The sequence below is a fragment of the Mercenaria mercenaria genome, chromosome 6 (genome assembly GCF_021730395.1).
Source record: "Mercenaria mercenaria strain notata chromosome 6, MADL_Memer_1, whole genome shotgun sequence".
Lineage (NCBI taxonomy): Eukaryota > Metazoa > Mollusca > Bivalvia > Venerida > Veneridae > Mercenaria > Mercenaria mercenaria.
The window spans coordinates 23,872,481-23,888,798 of NC_069366.1; the positions used below are offsets into that span (position 1 = coordinate 23,872,481).

The window sequence follows — 16,318 nt, forward strand, 5'->3', positions numbered from 1 at the left end:
CAGGCATTATTCTACGTTTTCCGGATAAATGACGTTACGCCATCACTTCCGGTTTATCAAACGTGCAGAACTACCTTAAAATATTTGTTCGAAAGAATTCTGGGTGAATTGCTATTTTGCGGACATCCCTATTCTGCGGTCATGCGGCTAAATTTTATTACCTCAGTGATAAAACAATTATGCTTATCACTGATTTTATCAATAATACATGCTAGAGTATGGCGTGTAATGTGTTGCAATATTATATCTTTTATAATTATTGTGTATCTTTATATATCTATTCAATGTCTTAAAACAGAAATATGTGTTCAATGTTTTCATACAAACACAAAGGTATACTCGCTCCTACGCATATGCCTAGCGTGTTAAAACATATTTTCATATGACATAAACATAATAGTGAAGTATGACAGTCTGACTTTCTTTTTTGATACGATCATCATCTACACACACTACTGTGTCAGCTTCTAGCTACGGAAGATTTCTTATGCGTTTTCAGTTTTCAAAGCCCCATGATAATTCAATACTTCAGAATTTCTTTATCGCTTTCCAATGAAGAATGGGCGACAAGAATTATGTCAACATGGTATGACACATTACACGCGCTGAAAATGCTTAAACAAAATATAAAGTAAAAGGGACACACTGTAAGAAATTCTTACAGGACAGGACACTCCCAGTGACGATTATTTGGCTGCCGGAGTGGCTGCCTTTGTATACAAAGCATATTTGAAATTTTCATTATGAAAACGGTGTTGTATTAATCCGGTCAAACAGAAATCATTAAAAGTAAAAACAAATTCAAGAATTTAATCATTAGATTAACAGCAATATCTTTCTTCGTTTACGTAGATATGAAACATTTTGGTTTTATTTTTATAATGCTAGAGTAAATTCTAAAGATGCACAGCCTGGTCGGATCCATACCGGTCGCAAAGCCACTATGTTGGTTTTCTCATGGTGCGGCTCATATTATATCTTCTCGCAATTCTTTCAGGTATACTACGTGTATTTTGTAAATTTTGGCATGTAGATGAGTCGGGTTTCATTTTTCACATATTTCATATTCACTATTATCATTTTTATGAATACCGGTCGTAATCTATATGCACAACAGTATTTAAACACGCCAAGACTTGTTTCTCAAGACACTCCGAATCCTATTATGCAACACAATCACAGTTTGTAAGTCAAAATTATTTCGTCATAGCTGCACCCTCGTGATAAATTTATCCAACGACAATATAATGTTTCTTAAGGAGGTAGGTTACCTTAAAATTAGCATGTGCGCATGCCCAACCGGACGCTAACGTGACGATTTACGACAACATTAACGACAAACTAAAAGAATCATTAACCTGTCTCTGATCTGATACTTAATGGATTTAAATAATTCTGACATAATTTATAAAATACCGCAAAAAAAGCTACAAAACATTGCTCCCTTAAAATGACGTCATTGGCATCATGACTTTACGTGTAAGTTACCGCGCAAAATTAATACCTATTATCTTGAAAGTACGTTATTCTTAGCATTTGCTTTATCTGAATAATTTCTAAACAGCCAATATTTGCCTAAATATTTAAGAGTCTGTCGTTCTCAATAATGATCAATTACATAGTTACATTAAATGCTGTTGGTATGACTTTGGTACTTGTACACTTAAACTAGGCTCTAAAATTGTTCAGATTTTAGTAGTAAAAATGATTTCTTGGATTAAATTAATATACCATATAAATGAAACTCGTTACCTATTTATCTAATTGTAAACTTCAAAGGCGTTGACACTGGTCTACTATAATATTTACTTAGAAATAAAATGTTTTGAAGCTTCACTGAACGAACACTGAATATTTTTTCTAATATCTTTTTTACGAAAATACGATAAAAAGCAAGGCACATGGTTACTTTAAACGCTATGATTAATAGGGTACCATGTAAAAGTGTTCTGCTAATAACATTACCCTAATTTTCGCTGTTGGTCAATACCAGAATGGCACTAAACCGTCGAAAACCCGTTATTGTACACAGTTGTTTAAAAATGAGAGAAAATGCATTACTAAAAAAACACAAGCCCTACCCCGCGGCATATACATTTTCAGCTTATTCTAGAAAGCTAACCCGCTTACTAGTAACACTACCAATTAGAAAACCAAGGAATACAGTGAAACCGAAAAACACTAAAAGGTGTTATTTTAATTATTTTTTATAATTTCCATCTTCATTTAATATAAAATACATTTGGAGTCATGCACTTCAAACTCGGATAAAAATTGTACAAGAAAGGACAGAGATCAACGAACTTGAGATTGCAGCAGCTAAAACATTCAATTATACGAAATACAATAAATCGCTACGTTTTAAATAAGTAATAGAAAGAGCATTGAATTTACCCTGATAACAAGGTATACCACCTCCTTAGGTACGTTTGATCTATTCATAAGGCTTACCGCAGTCTTCTTCGTCGCTGCCGTCTGTACAGTCTTCGAATCCATCACACTGTAAAGATGACGTCACACATTCTTCCAATACTGTACAGTTGAAAGTATTCCTGCCACATTCTGTAAAAGTATATATACAATGTAATTAAAATTGCACGCTTTATAGCAACGCTTGGACGGGTTAGTGAAATATAAGTTCTTTGAAAATTTCTTTATAAACGACGTCTCTTATGTGTGAAAAGTACAGTATGGTGACTTTGACTAACGCAAGGATCATATCTCTATCACAATAGATGCAGTCTTGCCCAACATATAATCTTTTGTTAGTGTATTCAAAATTAAATGCACCTAACATTTTAAAAATGTGAACTCTAATACTACTTGCGAATGACATAATGCATTATAAAAGAAAAGAGTTACTGTTCTTGGTCTGCCCTCTAATTCATCTTTGACGTCGGAAAAAATAAAAAGTTAAAAATTTTAGTAAAGCTTTGGCGATTGTTAAAGAATTAATGGTTGCAATAACAAAAATATGTTGATAAACGGCCGGCGATTAACCTGAATCAAAAGATATGATGATAGGCCGAAACAGACGGTCGACAAATGGACGAAGGGTGATAGATGGGCAAAGGCAAATAAACAGACAAACTGAGACAGACGGACAAAGGGTGACAGACGGACGAAGAAGAGAAACAGGCAAAGGCTGGACTGTTTTTGGTGATTTTCTTAAATAACGATAATTCAAATATTCATTTGGCCAACAATATATGAAATTAGATTCGTGATTTTACAGCGGCGTTTTGTTTATTTTTATAACGATTATAGTTATTACTGTGTTAATTAATCTTACCACACTTTTCGTCACTCCCATCTTCACACTGACGTATACCATCACATATGAAATAGGGTGCAACACATTCTCCGTCACACTCGAGGTCATTTTCATCACACGATAACCCTAGATGAATTAGCAATAAAGCAATATAGATTTTTATTATATACCTTTATAAATTGTGTAAAAAAGTCGGCTTCTATTTCACAATTAAATATGACCAGGCAAAAAAAAATCCGTATTGTACCTTTTAAATTCCTTATTGTACCTTCCGTACTGTATGCTGCAGGATTACTTTCAGGAGAGAAAACGTGTGTTAACAGAGAGATTCTCGCGCTCACGTGCTGTTATAACACCTTTTTATACATGCGCGTTCCGTGGCAAAGCGTAAACGTATTACGGCCCAAAAACGGACAATACAAAAGGAAATGACGTCAACTTGAAAAAAAACAACGTAGACATTACCGCGCATTTCATGGAGATTTAATGACAGACATTTTATTTCAAATCAAATAGGCTAAAAAGCCCATGATGACATACATAGTCACAAATACAACAGCGGACAGTGTACAAAAGAAATATATATACAATGACATATATAACACATTCGACTAGCAAAACTGACATTGCGTTTAAAAGAAACCCTATTAGATGAGGTAAGTACATGTATTCACCCGGAGAAGGCCGGTAGAAGATAGAAAGAAGTTACCAAAATAATGTCTTAGAAGAATACATTCAAATAAATTAACATTACTGCGACATTTCACCTTTTTGTTTAATATTTACCAGGAAGCAGGATAGCAACGAGGCTGGTAAGCCGATTACAAAAAGTAGTTCCACAATCAGTTTAACTCGTTATTATGTAACACATTTGAAAACCACATTTGAACAGAAACAACTACAAAAAGACAACAACAACACAATGCCACTTTAGCTATATAAGTACAAATATAATACACAGTACATAATATTATGTACTACAATATGGATGCCAAGCCTTGTCGAAAATAAAAATACAAGACTAGCTATCCTACATATGATTTACATTTAACAACATTTAGCTTTGGAAGACCTTATTCGAAATCAGCGAAAAATAAGGTCAAATTATTTATACCCTAAATAAAAATTTAAAAGAGAAAGTACAAGTTCTGTAATATAGTATCGTATCATTGGTCAGTAAACGTAAAATTAGATGGAAACAATCAAGATACTTTACTGTGCCAATAGAAAATATAGGTTATACATATTTATGATGAGTCCTTGAAGAATTAACTATATAAAAGTGTGTTTCTTGTCTTAAAGGCTGTATGTGTATAAATACCAAGATTTTTTATTAAAGCTTTGTTTTCTGACATCATAAGTTCAGTAAATTTAAACATGTTCGGTCTTATCCAAAATCTACGAGGTATATATCGCTGTCTTAACTCTTGGTATAACGTGCATTCAATAATAAAGTGATATTCATCTTCTAATTTGCCACAGAGTATGCATTTTCTGTCAGATATGGGTGTACGTTGAGGTCTATTCCATCTACCAGCTTCGATTTGCAATCTATGGGATGATACTCTTAAACGAGTTAAAGCTTGACAAAACTTATTAATATTAAAACAATCTAAGTATGGTTGAAAACGAAAACTCGAAATAGTCTTATAAAATAAAGCCCTGCTAGAATTTTGTATTCTTTCATGCCATTTTTGAACAAATTGATCATTTAATCGTTGCTTTACCAACGAAAGGAATACTTTGTCATCCCCTACACCTTGATAAATCCAAGCCTCTGCAAAACCAAGAGAACATAGCAAGTCTTTTAAATAACTGCGCCAATTACTTTTATTTGGATTATGTTCAAAATCACTTTTTAACATATTGTATGCTAAATATACGTACTTATTTCCACTTAATCTTAAAATTCTCAACCAATATTTAATGACACGAAACATATGAATAGTTTTGAATGAATATCGACCTAATTCGCCATAAATGAAATCGTTTTGTGTAGTTTTCTTGACTCCAAGTATTTTTTTACAAAATTGCATGTGAACCCTTTCTAAAGACAAGTTATTAGAAAAACACAATACTTCACAGCAATAGTTTAAGATAGGGGAAACAAGTTTATCGAATAATTCTAGCTTATGACATGGTGATATATATGTAAACTTATACAAATATTTGTTTAACTTAAAGATAGCTTTAAGGGCTTGACCCGATAAAGTATCTAAAGCACTACTCACAGAACCACCAGGCGTAAAAACAATACCTAGATAACTAAATTTGTTCACTATTTCTACAGGCTGTCCATTATAATAAAACAGTGTGTCCCTAGGAAAGGCCCCTCCTCTTCGAAAAAGCATAATTTTTGTTTTAGCAACATTAACTTTTAGTTTCCACATACAACAATATTCGTATAATAAATCGATACTTTTTTGTAATTCTACAGCATTATTTGTAAATATGACTATATCATCAGCGTATAATAGCAAGAAGACTTTAAAAGTGTCCATATCTAAACCTTCCATATTGTTATTGATAAAAGAATCTTCAAGATCGTTGATTAGCATGGAAAAAAGGAAAGGGGACAGGCATTCACCCTGTCTTACACCTAACATACATGTATATTCGTCACCTAATTGATTACAATACTTAACTCTTGATTTCACGGAGCCATACACAGATTTTATAATGTTTAAAATATTTCCCCTAAGCCCAAGTTTAATTAATTTATACCATAGATGTTCACGTACCACATATGGCCAGTTTTTCAACTCTAGCACTAAGAAAGGCTCAAACCAGTATTAGTTAAGCCATCGCTCAACCTTGTTTTCTAACGGATTTTTACTAATACTCGGCGGGTATTTTTGCGATGTATTAGCTACGCCTTGGTCACACACTATGAAGATGTAGATACAGTCATCGGACCGTTTCGTTGTACGTTTTCATAGATAAAACGTGTTACTTTGGTGATTTACTACTTCTCATAGAAAATACAAAGACACATTAAAACACAAAAGCACTAGTGCCCGTCTAATGAATGAAAAAAAAAAATGCTGGGAAAAAGGGTGAATTTATCCGTTTTAAGAAAGATATGGATAGTTTACCGAGGTCACCCCCTGTCGATTTATAAGCCCAGACTCAGTCCCTGTCGTCGTCAGATTGCAATTTGTCGTGAAAATTTCAATTATCTGCATTTGATTTAACTTGGAAGCTGAAATACGATTCATTCCGTAAAAAATAGAAATAAGGTCTAATAATTTTGATCATTCTCTAACATTACAGAGACAAAAAATGCTGGGAAAAAGGGTGAATTTATTTCAAGGTAAGACTACAAGCACTCTTATGTTTGCTCATTGTCTTATTGTTTTCATTGTTCCTAAATGTTCCACCTTTCTTGTACAAAACACGTGTAATATGCACTTGTAATTAGGAATGCATTTGAAAATTTAAATCAATAGTATAGGTTCTCAAATAGCACTTGCAAATGCATGAATTTCAAAATCCACACGTCATTGAAAGGAGTCGTATATACACAGACGTGCGTATCCATATATGTATATGTTCACCTACATATTTGTGCGTTACATATATTTATAATTAATTACATGCACTTATATATTTCTGCTTGCACGTATATTTTGAAACGTGTACAAACGTAGCGAATTTAGTAAAGTTAAAATGGAAGAGTTTAATCTGTTACATTTTTAGCTCGACTTTTCGAATAAAAAATAGAGGTGTATCCGGGCGGGAGGGAGGTTTATGTAAGATGATTCTTGCAAACTTGTTACCGGGTAATGCGGGGGAGGTCCAGTGTTCCTGCAGTTAATAACCGAAGTAGGACAGTTCTGTTGCACAAGGTTGGTTCCCAGCGCTTGTGTACCGGCTTGCGCTACCTGACTTTGGCTTGGAGCAATTGGTGGAAAACTCTGAACAGGGTTTACTATCTGATGTTGTGAAATGATTTGTTCACTACCTTGGCGAATCTGGTCGGTCATATCCGGGCTGCTTAATGTGTGAACGTCAAACAGCCTGTCAGAATTCACATATCGTTGCCAGTTGGGGAATGCATCATGTATGACGCGTCCGTCTGCCACGATCTTTGGTGGAAAAACACAACTAGCCTTAATTCTCGGGTGCTCCTCACGGTATCTCTTGAGCAGCGGCCAAAGGCGGGAACGCGCTTGCTGAATTTCTTTTGGATAGTCACTGTCAATGGAGAAACCGGGAAAATTTTTCAGCTTGCTCGCACTACCGAGAATGTACTCAACATCGCCGTAATCTCTAAAATTTGCTATTATTGGGCGCTTGTTAAAGTTCCTGCCTTGAACACGGGCACCTATTCTGTGCGCACGCGCAATATATACCTCCCGAAGATCAATGTCTAATTTGTGTTGTAACAATTCACACACTAATTCATAGCAATTCTCATCCCTGCTTTCTGTGACCCCTCTGAAGATCACATTTTTACGTCTGGACCTTGCTTCTAAGTCAATAGTTTTGTAGGCAAGCCCTTTCATTATTTCAGTTTACAAGTCTGTCACTCTGGCTACCTGCTGCACTTTTGAATCCATCTGCACTAAATGATTACGAAAGTTAGCTAAACCTCTACTACAGTTCAATTGTTCGTTCCTAATATATTGCAATTCATCATACATTTGTAATAATTTATCATCTATCGACCCTGATATAAAGTTCTGCCTAGGGCTAACTGTATTGTTACCGTTTTCTTGGTTATCCATTTCCCGCTCCCTGAGAATTTCAAATCGATTTTGTGTAGGTACCGAGTAAAAGTCTGAATTAAACTCCATAAACACTTCACAAACACTTTCAAAACCACAAGAATTCGTTTGCAATAAGATCAAGTATCAATCCAAAGTAGATAAACGTTTAGATCCAACCGTAAAATGTACTTTATTGAATAAAAATCTCACAGCGATAAAAAGTACGTATCCACTGTCCGCCATATTTAATTCCTGTCTTTAATGACGTTGAGGGACAATATATTCATTTACCTGGTTTTTCCGCGTTTTATGCTAGAATAACGTTAGCGCATGTTCTTTTCGTGTTATAACATCTTCAGAATCCCTCAGGAATCGTTGGTAACCTCGCCCTAACGGGCTCGGGTACCAACCAATCCCTGCAACTCTGCAGATGTTATAACACGAAAAAACGTGCGTTATCCCTACATTATAATTAAGAAATGAAATGACTTTTTCGGTGTTCATGCGAAATGAACGACAGAATAGCCGGAATATATATATATATAGAGAGAGAGAGAGAGAGAGAGACAGAGAGAGAGAGAAAGAGAGAGAGAGAGATCATGCAAAGGTTTCAAAATAACATACTCATGCAATTATAAATATCATGTTCTTTGTAAAAGGCCTTGTTTTGACAAATACTATCATCTTAGTTTGAAACCGTTTAAAATCTAATGTTTGATGAAAATCCATATCATGGTTTTTCTTTAAGTTTCAAAGATAACAATTGTATACATTCAAAGGGGATTATAGGGTGGAAGTAGGATGTTTTAAAGTGTTACAAATATTTTTAAAAACGAATGGCCCGAAATGTCTTCAATGGGTTACATGGGAATTTTTATTTCAACCAAGGAAAAATATAAAAGTATTGTGCTATTTTTTAACCTGTAAAATGTGCATACATTACATGCTCTGTGCATTCGTTTCTATAATATTCGGCCCAACTTTGGTGCTATTCGTATGTTTTACGGAAAGATTTTTTGGTTAGGTGACCAAATTTCATTATTAGAATTGTAAGTGAAACAGGTACTTGTCGTTCGTATCTGTGGCTCAGTGGTTACAGCACATGACTCAAATGCTGGAAATCGCTGGTTCGAGACCATTAGGGAGAAAACTTTTATTTTTCATTTTTAATAGTTAATATGATTTATACAGTGCCGACACTGCGAGTGAAACTGAATGATGAATTTACTTTAGCTAGTTATAATTTATATGTATGAAACTTGTAATGTAGTGAAATGAACTGTGAATAGAAACAACATAAGCATATATTAAAAATGAGAAATTAAAAAAAAAAAAGATAAAAATAAATAAAAAATTACTTGTGAAAAATCAATGAAGGGAACATTGCATAAAAATGTACATGTGCAAAGTGTTTCTTGAAATTTGTGAAAAAAAGCACAGACTCTGAACGGTTCCGATCTTAAGACCTCCATGTTCCAAGCTATTGACGATGACCACTGAGCTATCGTGACTTGCGTACATGCGTATGCACGCTTTAAATATAAACCATTTTAATTGCTGGTTACTTTCTGTACCCTATAACTATACTGAATGTACCGAAAACCAACCGAAGATTAAAATATTCTCTGCACCGCCCATGTAATCAATATGCAGTACAGTACAATATTCCACTTCAATATTATCAAAATATTTTGTTGCGAAAATTTGATTTTTTGCTGACAAAAACTGAGATTTAAGTACAAAATGGATGGGATTTACATTGGAAATAACTTTTCAATATCATTTTGAAGGAAACACCAAAGCAAATCAAAACATTTTTTAAACTGAAGAAAATTCTTTTACCATCATTGATTCATTAGAATGATTTATAACGGAACTTAATAAGAGATCCTCGTTTTGGAGAAGGCAACTTGATAAGTATTTACCAGGACTCGCACAGGAACCGTTGACAACCAGGATGTTAAACAAGTTGAACTCAGGCTCTACACGGTAAGGGACAAAGGTCATGTAAGCTTCGAATAAAAGCCGAAGCTGAGTCCCTGTTTGGATGTCCAGATGAAAGGTTCTGTATGAAGAAACTGGAACTTCAAGCAAGTCTGTGGTAGTAACAGTCTGTCCATTACCGCCAACGATTTTTACCCGTGCAGTATAGGTTGCTGTGTTGGCAAAGCCGAGTGTAACACATGAATCCGTGTATACATCAAACAACGGTGAAACAATATAATTGCCAGGTTCTGTGGTGTTACTTTTCAAATATCCGCCTGAAAAAAAGAGATATTAGAAATGTGGGGTTGAAATATGTTGTGTAAAAATATAACATCTTGAGTACAATTGGTTTTCTCTGAATGAAATAATTTCTGTCAATGAGTAACTTTGGGGAAATGACGATATATAGAGTTTTAACACGTGGGATAAAGCATGCACTAGTAAAACATTTACGACATAATAGTTGTCTTAGTTCCTACTGCAGCAGAAGACGTGAGGTTTAATATATATACTGTTGAAAACTCATCGGCCATTAATGATCTTGACCGGATGGATTTCAGGCTCAACACAACAAAATTGGTAACTTACAATTCTTCAAAATAACAGATGTCGTTAACGCCGTTTTTCAACAGTATTACAGTCATGTAACGGAGGGCAGTTAACCTTACCAGTGTTCCTGGATTCTGTACCAGTACAAACCTGTTCTCCGCAAGTAACAGCCAATTTCCCCACATTAATTATCAGAGGTGGAGGACGAATGATTTCAGACACAATGTCTGTTATCAAATCGTCACAGAGAACATACGCCCCGCCCGGGGATCGAACTCTCGACCCCACGATCCGTAGACTAACACTCTCCCTACTGAGCTAAGCGGGAAATTTGGTCTTGTACTCTGAATGATGTCCTGATTAGGTGCTCATCTGTCGCTAGTTGTTTCTAGACAAGAGCATCATGATTCACACAACTGGCTTGATCAGTTTTGATACATAGCGAACCATCGAACGCTTGTGTGTAGTCATATCAAAATCGGGGCTATTCTTTTCGTAAACAAATAAATGGGCTTGAAGGACTTTGTTAGAGAGTCAACTAAGAAACAATTGTGTAAAACTATTTAAACATTGATATAGTGGCTTCACAGGACACGATGTTTAAAGTTTTTCGAAAAATGTTTGCCCTTACCTTAGAGGCATTTTAGCTCAACTATTTGAAGAATAAGTAGAGCTATCCTACTCACCACGGCGTCGGCGTCACACCTTGAATAAGTTTTTCGTACCAGTCCATATTTTGACAAAGTCTTTTGAGATAAAGCTTTGAAACTTTCAACACTTGTTTACCATCATTATGTCCAGTTATAGACAAGAATACATAACTCCATCAAGGATTTTGGCTGAATTATGCCCCCTTTTGAAATCTTTGTTAAGTTTTTGGTACTAGTTCATATTTTGTGTAAGGCTTGGACATATGCCTTTGAAACTTTTATCTCTTGTTCAGTATAATAGTCTCTACCTGTAGGCAAGAGTAAATAACTCTGTCATCTTATTTGGCTGAATTATGGCCCTTTTTGGACTTGTAAATTGGTTCTGTTTTTCTACAAGTCCACTTTTTGTCAGAACTATTTGACATATGGCTTTTAAACTTTGAACACTTATTTATCATCATGATTTCCATCTGTAGGCAAGAGGACATAACTCTGACAACTATTTTGGCTGAATTATGGCCCTTTCTTGGACTTTGAAATTGGTTCAGTGTTTCGTACAAGTCAGCATTTTGTCAAAACTATTTGGAAACTGTGGCTTTGAAACTTTATACACTTGTTTATCAACATAATTTCCGTCTGTAGGTAAGAATACATAACTCTGTCAACTATTTTGGCTGAATTATGGCCCTCTTGGGACTTGGTAATCAGTTAAAAGTTTTATACAAGTCCATATTTTGCCTAACCAGTTTGTCATATGGCTTTGAAACTTTGACCAAATGTTTACCACCACAATTTACATTATATACGCATGACTTTATACGAGGGGTGTTCCAAAAATAATGTTATTTGTGTTTTATTTCGCGGAAATCGTGTCATGTGTACACAAAACCACCTCGTGTCGATAGAACGATCACTGAATCGTAACATAGGTAAATATCGCGCTCACACGTTCACTGACTTTGGTACAGTGTACATTGCTTTATAGCGTATTCATTACACTTTACACAAAATGACTGGGAAAAGAGCTGAAAATGTGCTTGAAATTAGGGCCTACATAAAAGGTAGGTCGCTACTCGGCATGAAGCTTGTAGATATTCACCGTGAGGTGTGCGACATTTATGGGGAAGGTCAAATGTCTCATAGGGCTATTTGTAGGTGGGTAGCTAAATTTAGGACCGGACAGCAGCAACTCAAAGATGCTGCTCGCACAGATCGTCCTGCAACAACTACGTCGAACGGTAACATCGAAAAAATCCTCAGTTTGCTAAAAAAAGGATGCCCGATTCACCGTAAGGCAATTGGCCCGAATAACAATCTTGTCGTTAGCACGAGTTCATGGAATTTTGAAGAAACACCTAAAACTTACAAAAATAAATGCAAGATGGATACCCAATTTGTTAACAGATGAACAAAAGAGGACCCGTGTAACAATGGCAAAATAACTTCTGAACATGTACCTAAAATACAGCAAAAAGGTTTTTGATAATATAGTTACTGGTAATGGAACCTGGATTTATTATTTTGAACCAAAGCGGAAGTATTCCAACCGAATTTGGGTCACCAAAATTGCGAGACGCCCAAGTATTGCCAAACGAATACGAACGGTGAAGAAGGTTTTGTATGTATTTTTTTTCACTCATAAGGGTCCAATCATTCAAATTCCGGTACCAAAAGGCAGTACGGTCATAGGAAAATTCTATAAAAAAAGTTGTTCTAAGAAAATTGAAGAACTACTACAATGTCGCCGCCCCAAAACAGGACTTAAGTACCTCCGACTTTTGCATGATAATGCACCCGCTCACAAGGCACGCATTGTGACCGAGTTTTTGGAGTCAGAGGTTACCGTCCTTCCACACCCTCCGTTTTCGCCAGACCTGGCCCCCCTGCGACTATTTTCTGTTTCTCAAACTTAAATATCATCTGTCTGGAAAGAGATACAAATCGAGAAATGCCCTTGGATCTGCAGTTTATCAGTATCTGATGGGTGTTCCCATAGAAGAGTATGAACAATGCTTCCAAAAGAGGATTGACCGGCTCAAAAGGTGTATTCAGGCTGACGGAGAGTATTTTGAAGGGCAGAGCAAGTTAAAATGATCAGAACATTTGCAGTATAGGAGAACCGATGCAAGTGACATTACTTTTGGAACACCCCTCGTATCTAGGCCAACTGTTTTAACTCAGCAGAGCCCTTTCTTGACATGGAAATAAGTTAAGTTTCTCTTACCATTCCATGTTCTGTTTAAACTGTTTGATATGTGATTTTGAAACTTTGAACACTTCATTACCATCATGGTCACACAATGCCATTTAATGCAAGACTTATCGAAATCCACAAATACAGGAACAGTGTTTGTTTAATCTATTTTCTTTTCTTTTGTCTGAAAATCTGTGGTAATATTTTGACCCAATTTTTCAATCAATTCTTCGAATAGTCGAGCGCGCTGTCATCCGACAGCTCTTGATTTTAAACAAATCAAATGATAACACAAACCAAATAATAATAAGAAATTAATTGTGACTGAGTCAACCATAAAAAAGTGCTGTAACAAGCCCCGTCCTAAGCGGTCGTGTTTGCTACAAAACAAACAGGACTAAATATTTTGAAATCGAGCCAGTGTGTTTTGAAGTGAATTTCTCTTTACTAAAGCACCCAGGTTTTCGTATGTTGGGCCTAGATTTGAACGAACTGGAAGAAAATCAACCTACGAGTCATTTGCAGACTTTTAATCTGGTTCTGTGGTACATTTGTATATGAGGAGGAGGATTTCTTTACAGAATTCATGGTTGGCGAACTAATGGATGGAAGGACACCAACAAAAGCTCATCATGAGCACATCGTGCTCATTTGAACTAAAATCCTTCCTATAGTTAGAAATAAAGCTATTTTGCCTTTGGCTTCTAACTGTGTCCATTACTTTGAATCATAAAACCTTAGTATTGACTTTGTAATTACTTTAGATAGATACCTGTGGCATATGGTGCCTCTGTTGTCGTACTAGGCTCAGTTTGAGACTCACTCGTGGGTTCTGGCCCAGATTTAACAGTTGGTTCAGGATGTGGTTCAGCCGTTTGTTCAGGGTCTGGTTCATATTCAGGTTCGGGGTATTGGTAACCCGTCGGCTCGGGCTCACCTGTTGGTTCCGCACTAGGCTCCGCCCAGGCTGACGTGGTAGTTGAATTTGTCCGTGTCGTTTTTGCTAAGTCAGATAAACAGCAGTAAATTAAAATGTTGAAATATTTAAAGTAGAAAAACACTCACGTATTGTACATAGGTTGAACATTAAATATCACGTAAGTACAGAATAGAAATGTTTAAAAGCAAAAAAACGGTGAGAGTATCTTTAGTCATTCTAACTTACAACTATGTAAAAACAAACAGTATCATACTATGACTTATAAATTAAGTAATTAAAAACTATCTACTTTGTTCAATCTCTTTAGAAAAACGATGCACTGATGTCAGAGATATCCAAACGAAAATTTTTCATTTTTCTTCACCATTTCTCAATTAAAACATCACTCTTGCATACATCTTTAGTCAAATCTTATACATATTAACACTGCAACACTTATTCATATACCAATCACTTTAGGTTATTAGATATGGACAGAGGCGGATTTCAAAAATCAAGTGTTTCGAATATCACTGATAATGAGTAATTTAAATTCATTCTTCAATATTATAATGAATATTCAGAGAGGCAGATTACATCGTTTGAAGCGTCTAGTTGTATGCTTTCCATGAACTGATGGGACGTACATTAATGTCTCTGAATTAAAACAGTGTGTTATTGTACTTAGTTTTTTATCCATATGACCGACATTCTACAGGGACTCGGTTCATGCCTCGTTCAAGACCCTACCCTAGAAAAAAATTCAATATGGAGCAAACTGTTACACAACCTTAATTTTCCTGTGCTGCAGTCATCTCTCTCTGCATTGAATAATTTTTAAAACTACATATGTTCCTCATTTTTAAATAATCTCGATGTACGATGGTACTAAAATTTCATTGGTCCGCGGCTTTTTCATACATCGATCCCATTTTACGTAAATTTCTGTTTGTATTTGTTTTGGGTTAAATGCCGATTATCAACAGTATTTCAATTATGTAACGGTGGGCAGTTAACCGAACCAGTGTTCCTGGATTCAATACCAGTACTTTCCCGTTCTCCGCAAGTAACTGCTAACTTACCCACATGAAACAGAGGTGGAGGTCTTATGATTTCAGACACAATATTTTTCATCAAATCGTCACTGAGAACATATGCTCCGCCCGGGGATCGGTCTCACAGTCCCACGATCCCTAGATCGGCGCTCTCTCTTCGGAGTTAAGTGTGCGGACTCATTTTATGTAAATTAAATCGAGTCTAATTCATCTCTAGTATCAAGGCGTCTCATCGGCACATCGATATGGTTCAGCTTATAATAAAAGGACACAACTATGTGCAGATGGACGTTGATAAATAAAAAAGTTGCCGCTCAATAAACGAAAAAGAGATGCATCTTTCTCGAAGCTCTCGTGTAGGAAGTCAAGCGATAAACAGCAGTCAATGACTGTTGTGCATTAATAGCTATTACCTCTCTTTGTCCATATATGTGGATTGGAAATTTAATTGAATTATTCAGTTCTTAATTTCTCACGGGGTACTACAAGATAAAAAGTTTTGGGCTTTGTTGAAAATTCGGAAACAGTTTTCTCGCGAATGCATGTGTTTATACAAAACAGTTTATCATCATGGTGCTAAGAAATTATCGGGCGACAAAAACAATCTGAAGTTTTTGAAAATGTTTTACAAAAAGACTAACAGGAAGCAAAAACAAGAGGCTATATAACCTTGTCTCCATTATTTCCAAAGGTGTTAGTTAAAGATATTACGACCCATACACACACAGAGAGTCAAAACATGTTTGAAAAGGAATGTACGCTTTTCAACGACACGGAGTTAAAATCTTTCCAAACAAACCTCTTTCATATGACCAGATAGACGGGTTCATTAAATATCCGCACACATCTCCATTCTCGAACTCGCACGACACCGTGAATCCTTCTGTTTCTGTAAAAAAAAATGTCGATTACACTGAGTTGCCCTCGTTATGTACATAAAGTACTCAAGTTACGCATTTAGCAAGAACATGCCTCTTTC

The 16,318-nt window shown here is 35.7% G+C and overlaps 1 protein-coding gene across 1 annotated transcript in view; it reads right to left on the reverse strand.

Annotated features, from left to right (window-relative positions):
• LOC123549403 (uncharacterized) overlaps window positions 1–16,318 on the reverse strand; it is a 137,630-nt gene that overhangs the window by 1,891 nt on the left and 119,421 nt on the right. Inside the window, exons 54-58 of the mRNA XM_053546709.1 lie at window positions 16,139–16,228; window positions 14,138–14,368; window positions 9,912–10,247; window positions 3,293–3,400; window positions 2,452–2,562 (exon numbers count right to left, since the gene is read on the reverse strand). Of these exons, the coding sequence (XP_053402684.1) occupies window positions 2,452–2,562; window positions 3,293–3,400; window positions 9,912–10,247; window positions 14,138–14,368; window positions 16,139–16,228 (876 nt within the window). The remainder of the gene's footprint in view (window positions 1–2,451; window positions 2,563–3,292; window positions 3,401–9,911; window positions 10,248–14,137; window positions 14,369–16,138; window positions 16,229–16,318) is intronic.